Raw genomic sequence first — 15,985 nt, 5'->3', positions numbered from 1 at the left:
CCCTGGCAAAAAGTTTCTTCACTCGCGAGAGAAGCAATAAGTTACAACTTCCACAAAGCCGATCTGGTGTGGATGAACATCTTCCGGTATGGACTTCCGGTATGGACTTCCGGTATGGATTAAATGGCGGCCACCGTCTTGTCTGCAGCTGGGTGCCTCTCAAAAAATGTGCAAAAGCAGCCACCAAATCACCAAGTAATTTGTGAAAGTTTCCATATGTAGATAGAATTTGGCTTCATCTGAGCAAAGAACAAAACAAGAGCTGAATGCATCTTTTGTGGTGAAAAATTGGAAAATCAAAAGTTGAAACTGGAGCTGAAGTGATACCAATCGAACAAACACCCTTCGATGGTGTGTGAACAGGGTTTACTCTCAGACAAAAGAAACTCAGTGTTCTCAGAGGTTGACAATGCACTGAGACCTGACTTTTTTGTGTGCCAGTGGGGAGCACTCAGTCTCAAAAATGGAATTTGTGAGAATCAAACTGAGATCCAAAACGGGCCAAACCACATTGAATCACCCGTCTGATGGTTACGTCTCAGCCGAGAAAACATAGAGGAGAGCGATGTAAAGGTAAAGTCTGCTTACTGGGCAGCTGTTGCATTACTGGGACCTTAGATCTGATGCTGCTGTGTTGTTTATTTTAGCTGAATTGATGTTCAGTCGTCTGCTTGATTTGGAGGGCGACTTAATCGCCCTCGGGCTTCAAGAAATGAGGATGTACTGAGCTGCTGTGCCTTGGCACAGGTAACGTCGCAGCAGCATTTGTTCCAGCTGAAGACTTTTGGAGTAATGCAATATACCTGAAGGAGAGAGTGTGTGTGTACACACCCACACAATGCCTCCGCCTCGACTGCACCTCAAACTACTGCCTCTGTTTGGATAAACAAACATGGCCATATCAGACAGATTCATGTGTTCATTCACACTTCTTACCTGTTCTGTGTAACTTCTTTAGTTTTCCAGGAGATCTTCCCGAAATCCCAGCTGGTGATCAGTCTCCTCCTCGTACGACGCGGATCGTTCAAACACGGTGAAAATTCACACAGCAGCAGTTAGTCTCTGGGTAATGATAAACTCTCTCCAAGCCTGAACTCCTCATTGTTACAGCAGGATATAAAATGTTCCCTCTGCGATTCAAAGCCGGGAAAGAGAGGAAGAGGAAAAGCTGCTTCTTCCGTTTTTACTTCTTCTTCTTCTTCTTTGTGATTTGTGGCGCATTACCGCCTCCTGTCGCTACAGAATGGTATCAAAGAGCAATCTTAATTCTTTTTATTAACCCCGTTAAAACAAGGTATGAGATTAATCCATTCCGACTATACACCACACTATTCAGGGAAAACTGATGAATTACTTCTTTACTTAATTCCTCTTTGAAAATCCGTGTTTACGTTTAGGAGGGCGGTTCATAAGAACATTCAGTAGCATACTGCTCTCTAGTGGACGGAGGGGGAACTGCAGGTTACGAACCCTCCATAATCGCTTCTGTCTTTCGGAACAGTTGATAAAAGACACGACGTGTGAAATTTGTCCTGCCTTACTCTTTAATATAAATATAAAGATATTGATCCTGCTCATTTATCTGTTGCGGCAGAATAGTAATGACTGACATCGAGGAGGAACCCATCAAGCAGCTGTGCACCGCTGGAAATTAGCTTCTCATCAACAAGCTGCTGAGATTGACACACTGAGTTCCCAGTTTTTCATCACACCTCTTCAGAATAGATACCCTCCTTCGTGTGTGTTTGTATGTGTTTTTTCATTTCAGATTCAAACTGTTTCTAAACCTAATAAATAAAGCTTGCTGAATGATTGTCAAACCAAAATGGACAAGGCTACAATAAAACATTACATATCAGTGACTCAGTAAGAGAATTCACTCCTACTTACCTAAAAACAGATTGACAAAACTTACCTAATTGAAAAAGTGCAGTTTTATTTCTCCGTGACGTTTCAACCTCCCTGACACCTGTCACTGTCGTCGTCACATCAGCAGGAAGCGGTGTTTTAAAAATAAAAGCATGAAACACCAAAATCGGAAGTCGAGCTAAATTAATTGCAAAAACACAAAACAAACATTGCCAAAATATAAGCATTGTAATCATATTCAGCTACATAAAAAAGAGGTTATTTCGAAGCCCCATTCTTTATTTGCGTCTTCATCATTATTCAAATCATCAGCATGCAACTACTGCGATTGTTGTATGGTATTCTAGATGGATATATATCTCAGTCACTGCCTTAACATATTTTTACATAGTGAAACTTTTACTGACCCCATGTGTTTACGGACATAAAAAGCTTTAGTTAAGGGAGAACTTTTAGCAGCAGCAAGTAAAATCTGGTTTCAAAACAACCCTGAAAAAACGACAAAGTCAGAATAAAACTAAGTTGCAAATCAAATAAAACTTTCATATGGAAGGCTCACCCACTTGACTTCAGATTTGCTGGCTTTTCATTGATATTTTGATGCTTACATGACAACTGAAAGCCACTGGGAACTACTCAAACCAAGTGGAACATCTGCTTTGTGGAGGGACTAAAGTTGGAGAGAATATTTAGAAATAGGAGGATGAAAGTCCTCCACTTTCCAACCAGCCTACGACAAGAAGACTCCTCTGAGATGATCCATTATCTTGCACAATCACAATAACCTGGACAATGTAAAATCATGACACCCAGTTCATTACAAAAACAAAAAAAGACAAGCACACACGAGGGGGAAAGATCGTTTCAAAACTTTATACAATACAAAAGGCAATCATTCCAATTCACAGCCGTCTATCTTCATGGAGTTTGAAAATTAACTAAACATTCAAAATAATGCTGAACACATAATCAGGAAGAGTACAAACACACTTCAATAAAAACAGAATAAACTGTTAAAAATGCGGAAAGTCGAACAGATTTTACAAACTCAACAAATTCAAAATGGAACCTAAATTTACATACATGACAAGATCACAATACAAAGAACAAGAAAGAAATGAGCTGAACCCTTTACAGTGGTACAACTTCCTCTTGAATAACTGGCACAGTCGCTCAAAATGATCCTGACTGTCGTGAAGCCTCAAACACACCCTTTAACCATTCCAAACTCAAGACAAATAACGCTGAAACTGAGTATTCAAGATTTTTTTAGAAACAAAATCTAACAAAGGCGAAAGAAATATCAGCCAGTTGACTCTGCTGCTCACACATCTTCATACCTGCTGGTTGTGTAAACTTTTTACATGAACACTTGATGTCAACTTGACGTTGCACTGGCTCACATTAATATCATTCATCTGGCACATGCTCCTGCTCCTCCTCTTTGATTATCACCACAGAGTATTGCAGAGGTTCACACTTCACAGTGTTAGTGCTGGATACTGTTTCCATCATGCACTGGTCCGAATGGTAAAATGACATATTCTGGTGTGTATCAGACACTTGTGGTGCAGACAGGGAATAATCCTCAACACCTTCTATTTGTGGCTCCTCTTTGACATCAACTTTTCCAGATGGACATTCTGTCAAGTACATATTTCCACAGAACTCTTCAGGTTTAACTGTGACTAAATCTTGATTACATTTATAGTCCAAATATCCACTGGCATCATCCCAAGATGGATAGTTTTCTTCAGAGTTCATTTCTGGTACATAACTTGGTGGATCATCCATCTCCTTTTTGATGTCTACATGTTCGTAGGACCAGTCTGCACCCAGGAGGCCATGCTGCATCATCGTGATTCTCTCAGGATTTAATAAATGCTCACCTTCAGTACGTGGGTGACCTTGTGCAGCTGACTTCCTCCACTTCTTAGAAATCACAAAAGGTAACTTGAAGACTTCCTCCACACGTCTGTTTTTTTTTTTATCGACAAACTTCACAAATTTGGATGCAGTGTCTAAAGAAAATTTCCGCTTTCTGTGATGTTGAGACCTTATGTCAAAGTTGTAGTTTAAAATGTTATACAAAGTTTTAGGATAGGACTGATATGACTTCTTTGACACAAACTTGTGGATTTCAAACACAACAGATTTTGTCAGAAGTGACAGGTCCAGTTTTTCTTTTTCTCCAGACTGTGATGACACTTCTAAGTCCAGACCGATTTCTCTGCAAATGGGATAGGGATCCATGTTTATATTTGTCCTCTGATATGGGATTTTTACAACTGGACCTTTCCTCTGTTTCTTCTTTGCTTGCATATCCAGTTGTCTCCTTTTGAGGGTTTCCTTCCTTTCATGTCGCTGATCAACAGACACGTCTTTCTTTTGGTAATTGTCTTTGGGAGAAAGTAACTCCAAGTGGACCACTTCATCAAACCACATGGGTTCTCCAGCATCTGGTCTTACTCTGGTGCAATACTGATGTGTCAGAGTTGGAACTTGATCAGGCATGCCCAATTGGAAATTGTGTTCAAGTATGTCACTGACGTTCTTCAATCTTGTTCCACACAGTCTTGTGGCAAATAACTCAATCTCCTTCTGAACTGCTTTAGTCAGCACACGCTGGTCCAGTTTGCCTCTTGGGTAATTTCTGTCCACACACAGGCTTAGTCCTACAGCCGCACAGGAACGGTAGGGTTTCGTTAGAATCTCAGTTGCTGGGAAAGTAGCGATTGGAGCCTCGTAAGTTTTTCGTTCTGGGCAGTGAGCATCAGCAGTGGCTTGGTCAGTCATGATATGTGGACGACTACATGTCACGTTGCCAGGATCGTCTTGTCGATCTTGGTAGCATTTACGGCAACATGGAGCTTTTTCCTTTATGCAGGTTGGATCAGGCAACTCATACAGCTGGCGTAAGATTGCCTGTCGAGAAAACATTTTTTGTGATTTCACAGATTGCTGGGTGAAGGCACTGCGATGCAACTCACCTTTGAAATTTAGATGAAAATTGTACTCCCATATTTCTGTTATGAAATGCTTTACAGATGACAGCAGTGCCCCAGAGAAAGTACAAAGTTCACTCATGATACCATTGGTCAACAGCTTTGGATCAAGATTACGTTTCAGTCCAGATCCTACATTAAAGTCAATGCCTGATTTCACACATCTCTTGTATGGGTAAAACGGGCATTGTTCTCCATGAGGCACAGAGAGTATCTCCTGAATACGATTTGCTCGTAGTCTCCACAGCAGTAAATCTGGGTCATTTTGCACTTTAATGTCACTGTGGATAATCATACTGTGGTCAATATTTGCTTTGATGGAGCCAGTATTGCATGATTCTGAACTTGGACTGTTCCGGCAGTTTATGTCAATTGGGTTAAATTTTCCTCGGGATGTAAATTTTTTGAAATTGTTCTCAACATTTATTTGTGCAATAACAAGAGGAACCTGTTCAAGAACTTTTCTTGCCAGATCTGAATCTGCATCTTGCAAATCCAGATCAAAGTTGTGCCTCAGGACATCAACACAAATCTGCTCGTAGCTTCCACACAATTTTTCTGCAAAAGTCAAAACTTCAATCATTGCTCCTTTGGTGAGTTTGTTAACATCAAGTTTTTGGTTTGGTTGACAGCCACATACGGTGAGCTTCAAACCAATGTCGTTGCAGAATGGGTAAAGATCCACATTGTTCTGAGAAGTTTCAGTCGCTGTGCTCAGTTCATTTTCAGCAGACAGACTTGGAGCAGCCATCGGAGAAACATCACATTCTTCTGATGTGGGGTGTGGTTCAGATTCAATACTGCTGCTGGTCTGATGGTTCAAATCACTGAATGACACAAAGCCTGGAAGTCGAAACACCTCTTTTAAGTCTTTAGCTGCTTCCCCACAGTTAACAAGCTCTCTTACTTGTTTTATGACTTCACTTGCAAACGATTTCTCACTGTCGTTGTTTAAGTGTAAGTCAAAGTTATTTTTAAGAATCTCCATCATGAATTCTTCTTGGGATGCATTCATCTCAAGGGCAAACAGAGCAATGCAAAAAAGCGCAAAGTTGGTCAAATGATCAGGACTCAAGTTTCTTTTAGGTTGAAAGCCAACATCAAACTCCACAGTGACACGTTTACAACTGAAGATCTGAACGGACATCCTTTTCACAAATGGGAGGATTTGCCTCACACGGTTGGCACGCAATTTCCACATTTTGAGCTCTGGATCCATTTCTTGGTCTATGATACAACCATTTGGCAAATTTCTTGGAACATGTTCCTCTTCATCATCACCTGCCAAGTGGCTTTCATCTGGCTGACTTTGTGGCCTCATAGATGTGTTTCCATTCAAAGTCGATGCAGCATTACTGGTGGTGAGGTGATGTTTACCCACATCATTCATCTGTGCTCCACTGGAAAAGTCCCACCTGGCTTGACTGACACACTGATGAGCATCCACATCATTTTCTGAATCTCTTTCCTCTTCCACAGGGCACATGTAGTCTTTTCCTGACTGACTGGTGCTCAAATCACTGCGATGAGAACTGATGTTTTCCTCCATCTGTTTTGCTTGTTGTCTCTGAGCAATCAGTTCCTTCGCTTTTTGCATTACCTGTTTCCTTCTTTGAGATGATTCCCTCCTTTCACTACTTAGCACAGGAGGTGGTTCTTTCAATTTAAATTCTCTAGGGTTGGGCTTCATGTCAAAGACTTCATTAAACCAGTGAGGCTCTCCACTGTATAACCTGAGTCTGCTGATAAAATGAAAAGCAATATTTTCCACATGACTCTGATGGTCCAAGTCGAAGTTGTGTTGAAGAATATCATTAACAATTCTCAACTTTGTTCCACAAAGTTTTTTAGAAAAGCTGTACACATCCTGCACAACACCACATGTCAGTGCATATTTGTCCAGTTTAACCTTTGGGTGAGCGTTATCCACACACAGGCTTAAACCTGCTTTCTTGGAGCGACGGTATTGCTTTGTTATCACCTCTGTTGCTGGGAAAGTGGACATTGGAGCAACTGCAGACTTCTTTTCCTCGTTGTTTGCAACAGCAGAGGCAACATTCGTCACAGTATGTGAACAATTGGCAGGACAAAGGTAACCATTCTGTTGACCTTTGAAGACAAACGGTTCAACTTCATGAATGAATTTCTCATCGGGCAGCTCAAAAAGGGATTTCAGAAGCATGATTGTGGGCTTCCTAAAATTCATTTCAATCATTCTCTGATGAAGTGCATTTGCAAAAGCTTTGCGGTGAAGCACATTGTTGAAGTGCAAATTGAAATTATACTTCATAATCTCTGTCATGAAATCCATTGTGGATGACCCAAGTTTTGTGGCAAGAGATACAATTTCACACATGATGCCATTGGTCAACAGTTTTGGATCAAGACGACGTTTCAATCCAGATCCTACATCAAAATCAATGCCTAATGTCTTACATCTGCTGTAAGAGTAAAGTGGACACTGGTCGCCGTGGGGCACTGAGAGGATTTGCTGAACTTGGTTGGCTCGGAGTTTCCACAACACCAACTCTGGATCATTTTGTGCTTCAACGTCACCGGGTTGACTTGCACTCTGGTTCATCTCTGCTTTAACTGAACTCACAGTACATGTTTGTGAAGATGTGTTCCTCTGAGAGTCCATGACATTTAAATCAATTCTGGTTGCAAGCTGAGTTTTTTTGAAAAAACATCGAAGATTAGTTTCCTCAATGGCAAAAGGAACCTGTGAAAGAATATTTTGAGCAAGATCAGAATCTGATATCTGTGAATCAAGATCAAAGTTGTGCCGCAAGACATCAACACAAATCTGCTCGTAGCTTCCACACAATTTTTCTGCAAAGTTTACAACCTCAATCATTGCTCCGTTTGTCAGTTTGTGGAGTTCTAGCTTTTTATCTGGGTGACAGAAACTCACATTGAGCTTCAAACCAATCTTCTTGCAGAATGGATAAAGGTCTGAAGCTGTCTGTGAAGTTTCAGGTTCAGAATCAACACTGTCATCACTCTCACACTTCACATTACTCAATGACAGAGAACCTGGCAAAACAAACACCTCTTTCAAAATGTTATCTCTGTCATCACGGGCCAATAATTCCTGTACTCTTTTCATGACTTCACATGTAAATGTTATTTTCTGGTATTCTCTCTGCAAGCCTAAGTTAAAGTTGTATTCTAGAATATCCACAAGGACATTCTGCTGGGATGAACTCATTGCTAATGCAAAATGAACAACTTTGTACAGAACAGAAGATGTCAATTGTTTTGGACTGGCGTTTCTGGGGGGTCGACATCCAATGTCAAACTCCAATGTTCCACCTCGCCGGTCTAAGCAAAGCTTGTTGTTGAGCGCAAGTAGGATTTTTTTCACATAATTGGAACGAAACTTCCACATGTTGGTCTCTGCTTCCATTTCCTCATGGTTCATGTCAGATTTATTTGGAATATTTTGGAGTGTCTCGTCTTCTGGGCACATGTGGCAATGCTCATCTTCCTCTTCTGTACTTGAACACAACTCATTGATGTGAGAGAGACTTTTCCCGTTTACATTTTCATCCAGTTGTCCTTGGTCCTTCCTCATGATGCACTTTGTGACTGAAGGAGGCATCTTTTCCTGAGAAGCACTGAAATCCAGCTTTTGTCTCTTTGTCTCTTCTGACAGAAGGGTTTCCACTGTCGACAGTGCTGGTACGTAGGCTCTCTTTAATGGGTTTCTCTCAAAGAAAAAAGGCTCATTTTCAAACTCTGGGATGAAGTTTGTGTTACTGGAAGCAATTTGTTTCCCCCTTTTTAGCATCTGTGATATCAATAACCACACTTCATTCCTTCTCTCTTGACTTTTCAGATCAAGCTCAAAATTATGCTCCAACACACTGACGACAATGGAGGTGAAGGAGGCAGTCAAGACTCGTGCAAAATCCAACAACTCCAACATCACTCTCTCTGTTAACAAGCCTGGATCAAGACTTTGTTTCGTCCCCGTGCCAAGCTTCAAACCAATGTTTTCACAAGAAGTGAACAACAACAAAGGAATGTCCTCACTGACGACTTCTTTCATTTCTCCTCCTGAACAATCAGTGTTATCTTTCTGATCACCGCCATCCGTGTGTGATGCTGATATCTCTTCTGTCTCTTTTTCCGAGGAACATTTCAATAATTGTTCAAGTTCACTTATATTCTCAATTTCCATGAAGAAACTCTGAGGTTTGTGTGTCCTTGTTGCCTTGTTCAGTCCATTATTGCTACATTCTGTCTTCCAGGTGTCGAAAAGAGCAAAAACTTCATTTTTATCTTTCAGAGGGTTTCGGATCAAGTCTTCCAGCTTGTGCTGAATTTGAGCAGTGAAATCCATCCGCTGTTGATCATTCTCAAATCCAAGATCAAAATTGTTTTCCAGAATGTTTGGGATGAAGTGCATGCGACTCTTATTGATGGTTCGAGCAAATTCACACACCTCAAGTATGACGCCATTTGGCACAAATGGTGAATTCAGTTTTGGGTGAGAGCTGGAGGCAACATTAAAATTCAGTCCGATTTTATTACTGTAAAAGAATGGATCTGGATGTGTTGAATATTTCTTTGCATGAAAAATTCGCCATTGCCATACTGTGTCTGCGTTGACTTTTCCTCTGTCCTTGAGACAGTGAATTTCCTCTTCCATCTCCATTGATCCCAAAGATCTTCTATTTCTTCTGTGCCTGTATTTGAGCAAAGAAAAAACCTTGTCAAGAATATAGCAGGAATAATTTTGCTTCGCATTTTACACCACATAAGAATTTCACAACATTTTCTGATCTGAATTCTCAGTCAAAGAAAGAATTTTGAATTGAATCACATAAATCAGGTTTGTCTAACCCTGGAGAGCCAATGTCCTGCACATCTTAGCTTTCTCCCTGCTTCAACACACCAAAATCGAAGGATTCCGTCATCACTAAGCACTGAACACAGCCCAGTAATGAGCCTTTCAATGCATTCAGGTGTGTTGAAGCTGGGAGAAAAGTCAAACATGCAGGGCAGAGGGTCTCCAGGAATAGTGTTGGACATTGTTAATACTACTGAAGAAAAACATTTATTTGTGTAAAGTAAAAAAAACTCCAAAGGTTAAAGTCTAACATTTACAAGAACTTTGTATGCATATCTACAAGTATGAAAATACAGTCTTTCAGCACATTAACATGGGCCAAAAAAATCCTCTTAATAATTGGATTGCGAGATAAAGCGGATTGTAAATGTGTTACATGAACACCTGAGTGGATCCACTTCGAGGTACGATGTAGTCGATGCCAACTGATTGTCTGCTTGAACCTCATATAAACCGTTCTCACAGTGGGGAGGACTGTACGGACGGTATATTCGCTCTGCGTATGCGTTCCCTCACGTAGTCACGTAGTGACGTAATTAATCGAATCACAATTTTGGCTGCCGCGATTAAATTTACATGATTGTTTTAAAATTGAAAAAGCGGGCTCTGTTGCATGTCAAATCAAGCACTTTCTAAATCCAACAATCAGCCAACCACCAGGGGGCGACCGAGGTTCGGGCCTCATCATCACGCCGCCTAAACAGCCAGCGAGCGAACCCTGCAGCAGCGGCCGTGTCAAATGAAAAAACTATGAGACAGTACAATGTGGAGAGCAGCAGGCGGTGACAGTGCTGAGGCATCTGGAGGTGACAGTTCTCACAGTGGAGAGGATTGTCCGGACGGTTTATTCGCTCTGCGCATGCGTTCCCTCGTACAAAGTGACGTAATGATGTGTGCAATAAACAGGAAGTAAGAATTGCGAAAGTCAAACACATGCAGAAAAACTGGACGGTGGTTGAGAAAAACTTTTCATAAATAAATAATAATGAAAACCCTGAGAGCGTAAACGCTGGAGAGCCTGCAAATTGCTCAACAGCGAGATGTTCAAAGACTGACGGAGGCCAGCTGATGGTGTATAACTCGGCAAAACACCGGGACGCCAGCCGGGAGAGCAGAGTGGAGCCCCGCAGGACGGAGGCCAGCCAGGAGAGCACTCGCTCTTCGAGCAGCGTAGAATGGAGATGTTTAAACACTGTTTGAGCAGATATCCAGCAGATAAAAACACTCTGCTTGACGCCGAGGACTGCCAACAGCAAAGCTACAGATCAGAATCTGAAAATTCCGTCAGAGAACTTATGCGCATGTCACAGGTCCATTTGAGAGGAAGCCATACAATGCACTTCAGCCGGGGCCTTTGTATACGAGGATTTAACGTGGAGCGCTTCTGCATTCAATACCATTGTTTTCAATCTGATTGAGAGAAAAAAAAACACCCATGTAAACTGGGCCTTTAAAGCTTGCTACCTACCTCGAAAGTCTCAGTCAGCCCAACGTAGTCTTGGTCCATTCTCCCACATCTGAATCTGCCAGGCTGGTAATGGAATCACATGGATGCTGTGTAGCGCTGAGTGAAAGACAAACAGTGTGAAAAGTTATTCTGACAATCTCCACATCAATTCCAGAGCACTGAATCGACTGGTTGGACACCCCTGGTGTAACAGATTACACATGCAGAAAGATTTTTTAATGTTGACAACCCTCGACCTCATCACAGCTGGCTGGGCAAAATGGCGGAGGCAACAGACGTACGATAAACATCTTGTACAGCAAAATCCTAAAAATGCTCAATTAAGACCTGCACTCTTCCCACACCATTACTGCAGGCCTGAAGACATGGGAACAAACATCACGGGCAAGAAAAACAGCTTAACCTTGTCTTCGAAATCACCTCCCGTTCTGACGCAGACCAAAACGCTGCAATTTTACAAGTAATCTGCACTCTTCAAGATATGATGGTGGACTTCAAGTTAGAGTTTCAACAAAACATGGTGAGCATCACTGCTAGCACCAAAGTCATAGAGTTTAACTCTGCTGAAATCTAAGAATGTACAGGAAAAACCAAGAAGTGAGAGGATAAAGTGAAACATCTGAATGAGATAAATGCTATGGTGGAGGTGGAGAAGAGAACCACAGGTCGCGCCGGTATACGCATGCGCCAGAGCGCCACAGAAAACAAAATATGACGGTAAAAGTGAAGGGAGCTCAAGCCTGATCGCTCCACACACCAGAGTGAAAATCTCGTGGACGGAGACAACAGACTGTCTGGAGGGAGGAGAAGGTCTGCCGACAGAATTGCTCCGGCGCCGCCCCGCGAATCAGAAAAAAGAAAAAAAAAAGCCTAAATAAACTTTAATATTAAATGTTAACATACCGACAACGTATGTGCTTAATTTTCCTACAAATAAATCTGTAATAAAGGAGCAGATAAACGGTCTGTAGTGCCGGAAAAGCTTCTCGAGGATGTGTGGAACAGTGCGCCTGAACGCGCACAGCTGAGCGCAGATTTGGGAGAAAGAGCGTGCGCATCGGTGGAGCGCCAAAGCGACGCAAAGCATGGATGACCTTTAAACGCCCTGTTGAGTGGTTCTCTACTGCCACTCCGACATTCCGACGCACCATCATTTAGACATATCAGAATTCCGAAATACCGTTATTCCAACACGCAAACGTCCCAAAATTCTGACACGGAAATGTGCGCTCCGAGTGAGTGACTGACTCGGCGCTGTCCGGCGCTTAACTGCAGATTTACAATGACAGCAAATGCTCATCTAAAATGTAAAAAAAGCCAACAAGATTTAGATATAATTAACAGTACTGTAGGCTTCAATAATGAGCCCCTGGCCAGCCAAGGGCGAAGGGCCTATTGTTTCTGCAACACAGACAACAAGTCGAGCGCACAGCGCTCGACCACAGACATAGGCCAACATGTCTAGACACACACACACCGACATGCACTCACACATAAACACGTACAAGCACAAAAACACACACAAACTCTCACACACAAACATGACTTGTCGAGCGCATAGCGCTCGACCACAGACATTCACACTCTCAAACACCTCACAGACGCGTCGGGCTTGTCGAGACCTTTCCGGAAATATATAATATGTGGGCGAAATAATGGTGGAAAAAAAAAAAATCGCATATTGTTTTTGCAAAAAATATTCTTTCTTCTTCTTCTTCTTCTTCTGCTCTTTAAACTGGAATTTGACCCCCTAAACATGCTTGAAAACTCACCAAACAAAATTCAGTTCTGGCGAAAAAATATTTTTAATATATGTTTCAATATTGGGATTTAAAAATTGGCTCTACAGCGCCACCTGCAAATATCAAAATGCATTGCGTCAATGGGAGGGGGTCTGCAATAAACCTTATCGTACAGCCACAAAATTCAGTATACACATGCGCCTTGTCGGGACAAACAAAAAATATTATTATGACCCCGCCCTCAGAACAGCAGGAAAGCAGCTATCTGGGATTGAATTTTTAAAAATGCTGAGTCAGCGTTTTCCAGGACATCGTACAAAATGTTCGTTTTGATCGTGCGCTTCTCCAAATGAGGTGAAATTTGGTGGACACCATCTCCACAAGTACACAATTAAAAGTTATCCAAATCATAAATCTTCAGTTCACGGTTTCTGCGTGGCAATGCCACAAAGTTGATGTCAAATTTTGCCATTTATTGAGTGTGACAAATGGCTGCCATTCGTACATAACAAATCCAATCTCAAGCAAATTTTAAACACTTATTGACCCTTCCCACCTGGACACATTGAGAGTGAAATTTTGACAATCGGCATTATAGCACCCCCTACAGAATCAAAATAAAATCTGTATGGGGAGTAAAATTATTAGTTTGTCAGAAATGAATGAAATTTGGGTGACTAATCCTTCATGTGGTCCCAATCAAAAAAGCCAATGGTAACCATATTGTAATTTCAACGGTGTTGCCGCGGCGATGACTGAAGTTCCCCATGTTATTCTAATGGGCCCAAGTGAAAAATCTCCCATTCGATCAAATTTACCTGTTACCATGGAAATGTGCCTAATTTGACACATGCATACACATGCATTTCAAAAACATCAATGAATGGAAGAAAACGGGGCGGGTCAGGTAAGCAGCCGGCGAGGGCCTTTTGACGCCGCTTGCGGCTTTAATTTCCTGTTGTTTTTTTAAAATTATGTCAAGAGTGGCGCGCCGGTGATTTCTTTGTGTGTTCTAATTAATTTCCTAAATAAAGTTTTAGCTTCTGAAATCCTTTTAAACAGTTCTGATGGAGCTTGATGTTTATCTGGATGATGAGGCTTCATACCCAACTATTTCACTGTAAATCTGGATGACCCGTGGCGTCTGGAGATAAAAAAAAATATTCAATGTAACGTCGATTTTGTGCCACATGTGTAAATGTGCACAAAGATACACACCCTCCTCGACTGTACAACATGAGGGCAACTGGAATTGATCAGTGACTTAGGGTGCTTTCACACCTACAGCATTTGGTCCGCTTGAAGCGGACTGGAGTCCCCAACTCCTGCAGGTTCGGTTCGTATGCGCTGGTCTGAAAGCGGACCAGTTAGTTTTGGTCTGGGACAAAGAACCGTACCGAGACCTCCTCGAGAAGGCAGTCTCGGTGCGGTCCGCTGCTGGTGTGAATGTCGACCAGCCTCGGTCCTGTCCGCTCTGTTGTGGAGAAGGCTTTTTGGTCAGCGGAGGCTTCCGTAGCAAGCCGCGTGGGGCATCACGTCACAGATGCTGGCCAATCAGGGTTCACTTCCGTCACCCAAAACACACTATTGTGTGAACAGCGCCACCACGGGGCAGGAGGCTCATAGTAGATAGTTCATCTGCAAAAACAAGTGGTGTGAATGCCAACCGAACTAGTTGACAGCTGCAACGTTTATGAATAATTTATGTCCAAACCGAACCACTCTAGCGGACGAGTAGGTGTGAAAGCACCCTTAAGGTGTCATCTGCAGCGCCGTCACTGATATCTGTAATATAATGCCAGCTGTATGAAGACGCACAGCTCTGTGGAGAGCTCCGGTCCAGGTGGAGCTTAAAAAAAAAAACCCGATAGTATTAACCGGTCAAAGTTCCCGTTATCGGTTAACGGTTAAACGGTTAACCATGTGCATCCTTAGCAACAACCAAAGAAACAAGCATTGTTGTTGCATGAGTCTGCTGGAGCATGAGCTGATGTCATATACGTCGACACCCCATTCATGCTTCTGTGTGCCGCATGGAAGTGATCATAAATCTAACAGTTTTCAACTTCTGATCGAGTTTATTATAAACATCATACATGGAGGACACATAGACATAAACAGAATTAAATGAAGTCATAAACTCTTCAGACAGATAAAGATTGTTATTGAGAGAATTGGTTTAAGGATGTATATTGTACTTGATTGCTTTTGGTTGTATGATTCTGATCAGCATGGGTGATATTGTACAGTTATATCTATTATTGTTCTTGTTCTATTCCTGTTGTAATTATATTTGTGAGTAAAACAGAATTTAATTGAATTATCACATGTTATTGTCACAGTTAGTATAATTAATATTTTATTATATTTAAATTTCGGCGCCGAGTTGATCGGGGGCTGGGGTCGAGTTGGTCGGGGGCCGACTTGGAGTGGGGCCGTGGCGACAAGTTCGCAGCAGCATTTGTTCCAGCTGAAGGCTGTTGGAGTCATGCAATATACCTGAAGGAGAGAGAGTGTGTGTACACACCCACACACAGCCTCCGCCTCGACAACACCTCTAACTACTGCCTCTGTTTGGATAAAGAAACATGGCCATATAAGACAGATTCATGTGTTCATGCACACCTCCTCTTACCTGTTCCTTGTAACTTTTTGTTTTCCAGATCTTCCAGAAATCCCAGCTGATCAGTCTCCTCCTCGTACGACGCGGTTCGTTTAAACACGGTGGAAATTCACACAGCAGCAGTTAGTCTCTCGTTAATAATAAACTCTCTCCAAGCCTGAACTCCTCATTGTTGCAGCAGGATATAAAATGTTTCCTCTGCGATTCAAAGACAGGAGAGAGAGGAAGAGGAAAAGCTGCTTCCTCAGTTTTTACTTTTAGGAGGGTGGTTCATAAGAACAGTCAGCATCATACTGCTCTCCAGTGGAAGGAGGGGGAACTGCAGGTTATGAATTGAGTCAAGAATGATCTGTGTAATGAAGCAGGACATCGCTTATGTCTTTCGGAACAGTTGATAACAGACACGACGTGTGATATTTG

At 42.1% G+C, this 15,985-nt stretch overlaps 1 protein-coding gene across 1 annotated transcript in view; it reads right to left on the bottom strand.

Moving 5' to 3' along the window:
- The window catches only part of LOC115402290 (uncharacterized), a 28,936-nt gene extending 13,173 nt beyond the window's left edge, over window positions 1-15,763 (bottom strand). Inside the window, exons 1-3 of the mRNA XM_030110803.1 lie at window positions 15,578-15,763; window positions 11,201-11,296; window positions 4,967-9,568 (exon numbers count right to left, since the gene is read on the bottom strand). Of these exons, the coding sequence (XP_029966663.1) occupies window positions 4,967-9,537 (4,571 nt within the window). The 5' untranslated portion in view covers window positions 9,538-9,568; window positions 11,201-11,296; window positions 15,578-15,763. The remainder of the gene's footprint in view (window positions 1-4,966; window positions 9,569-11,200; window positions 11,297-15,577) is intronic.
- Window positions 15,764-15,985: the final 222 nt, after the last annotated feature.

This window comes from Salarias fasciatus, chromosome 15, assembly GCF_902148845.1.
Source record: "Salarias fasciatus chromosome 15, fSalaFa1.1, whole genome shotgun sequence".
NCBI lineage: Eukaryota > Metazoa > Chordata > Actinopteri > Blenniiformes > Blenniidae > Salarias > Salarias fasciatus.
The sequence above is the reverse complement of the archived record's forward strand: the minus strand, read 5'-3'. Positions and strand labels throughout refer to the sequence as shown.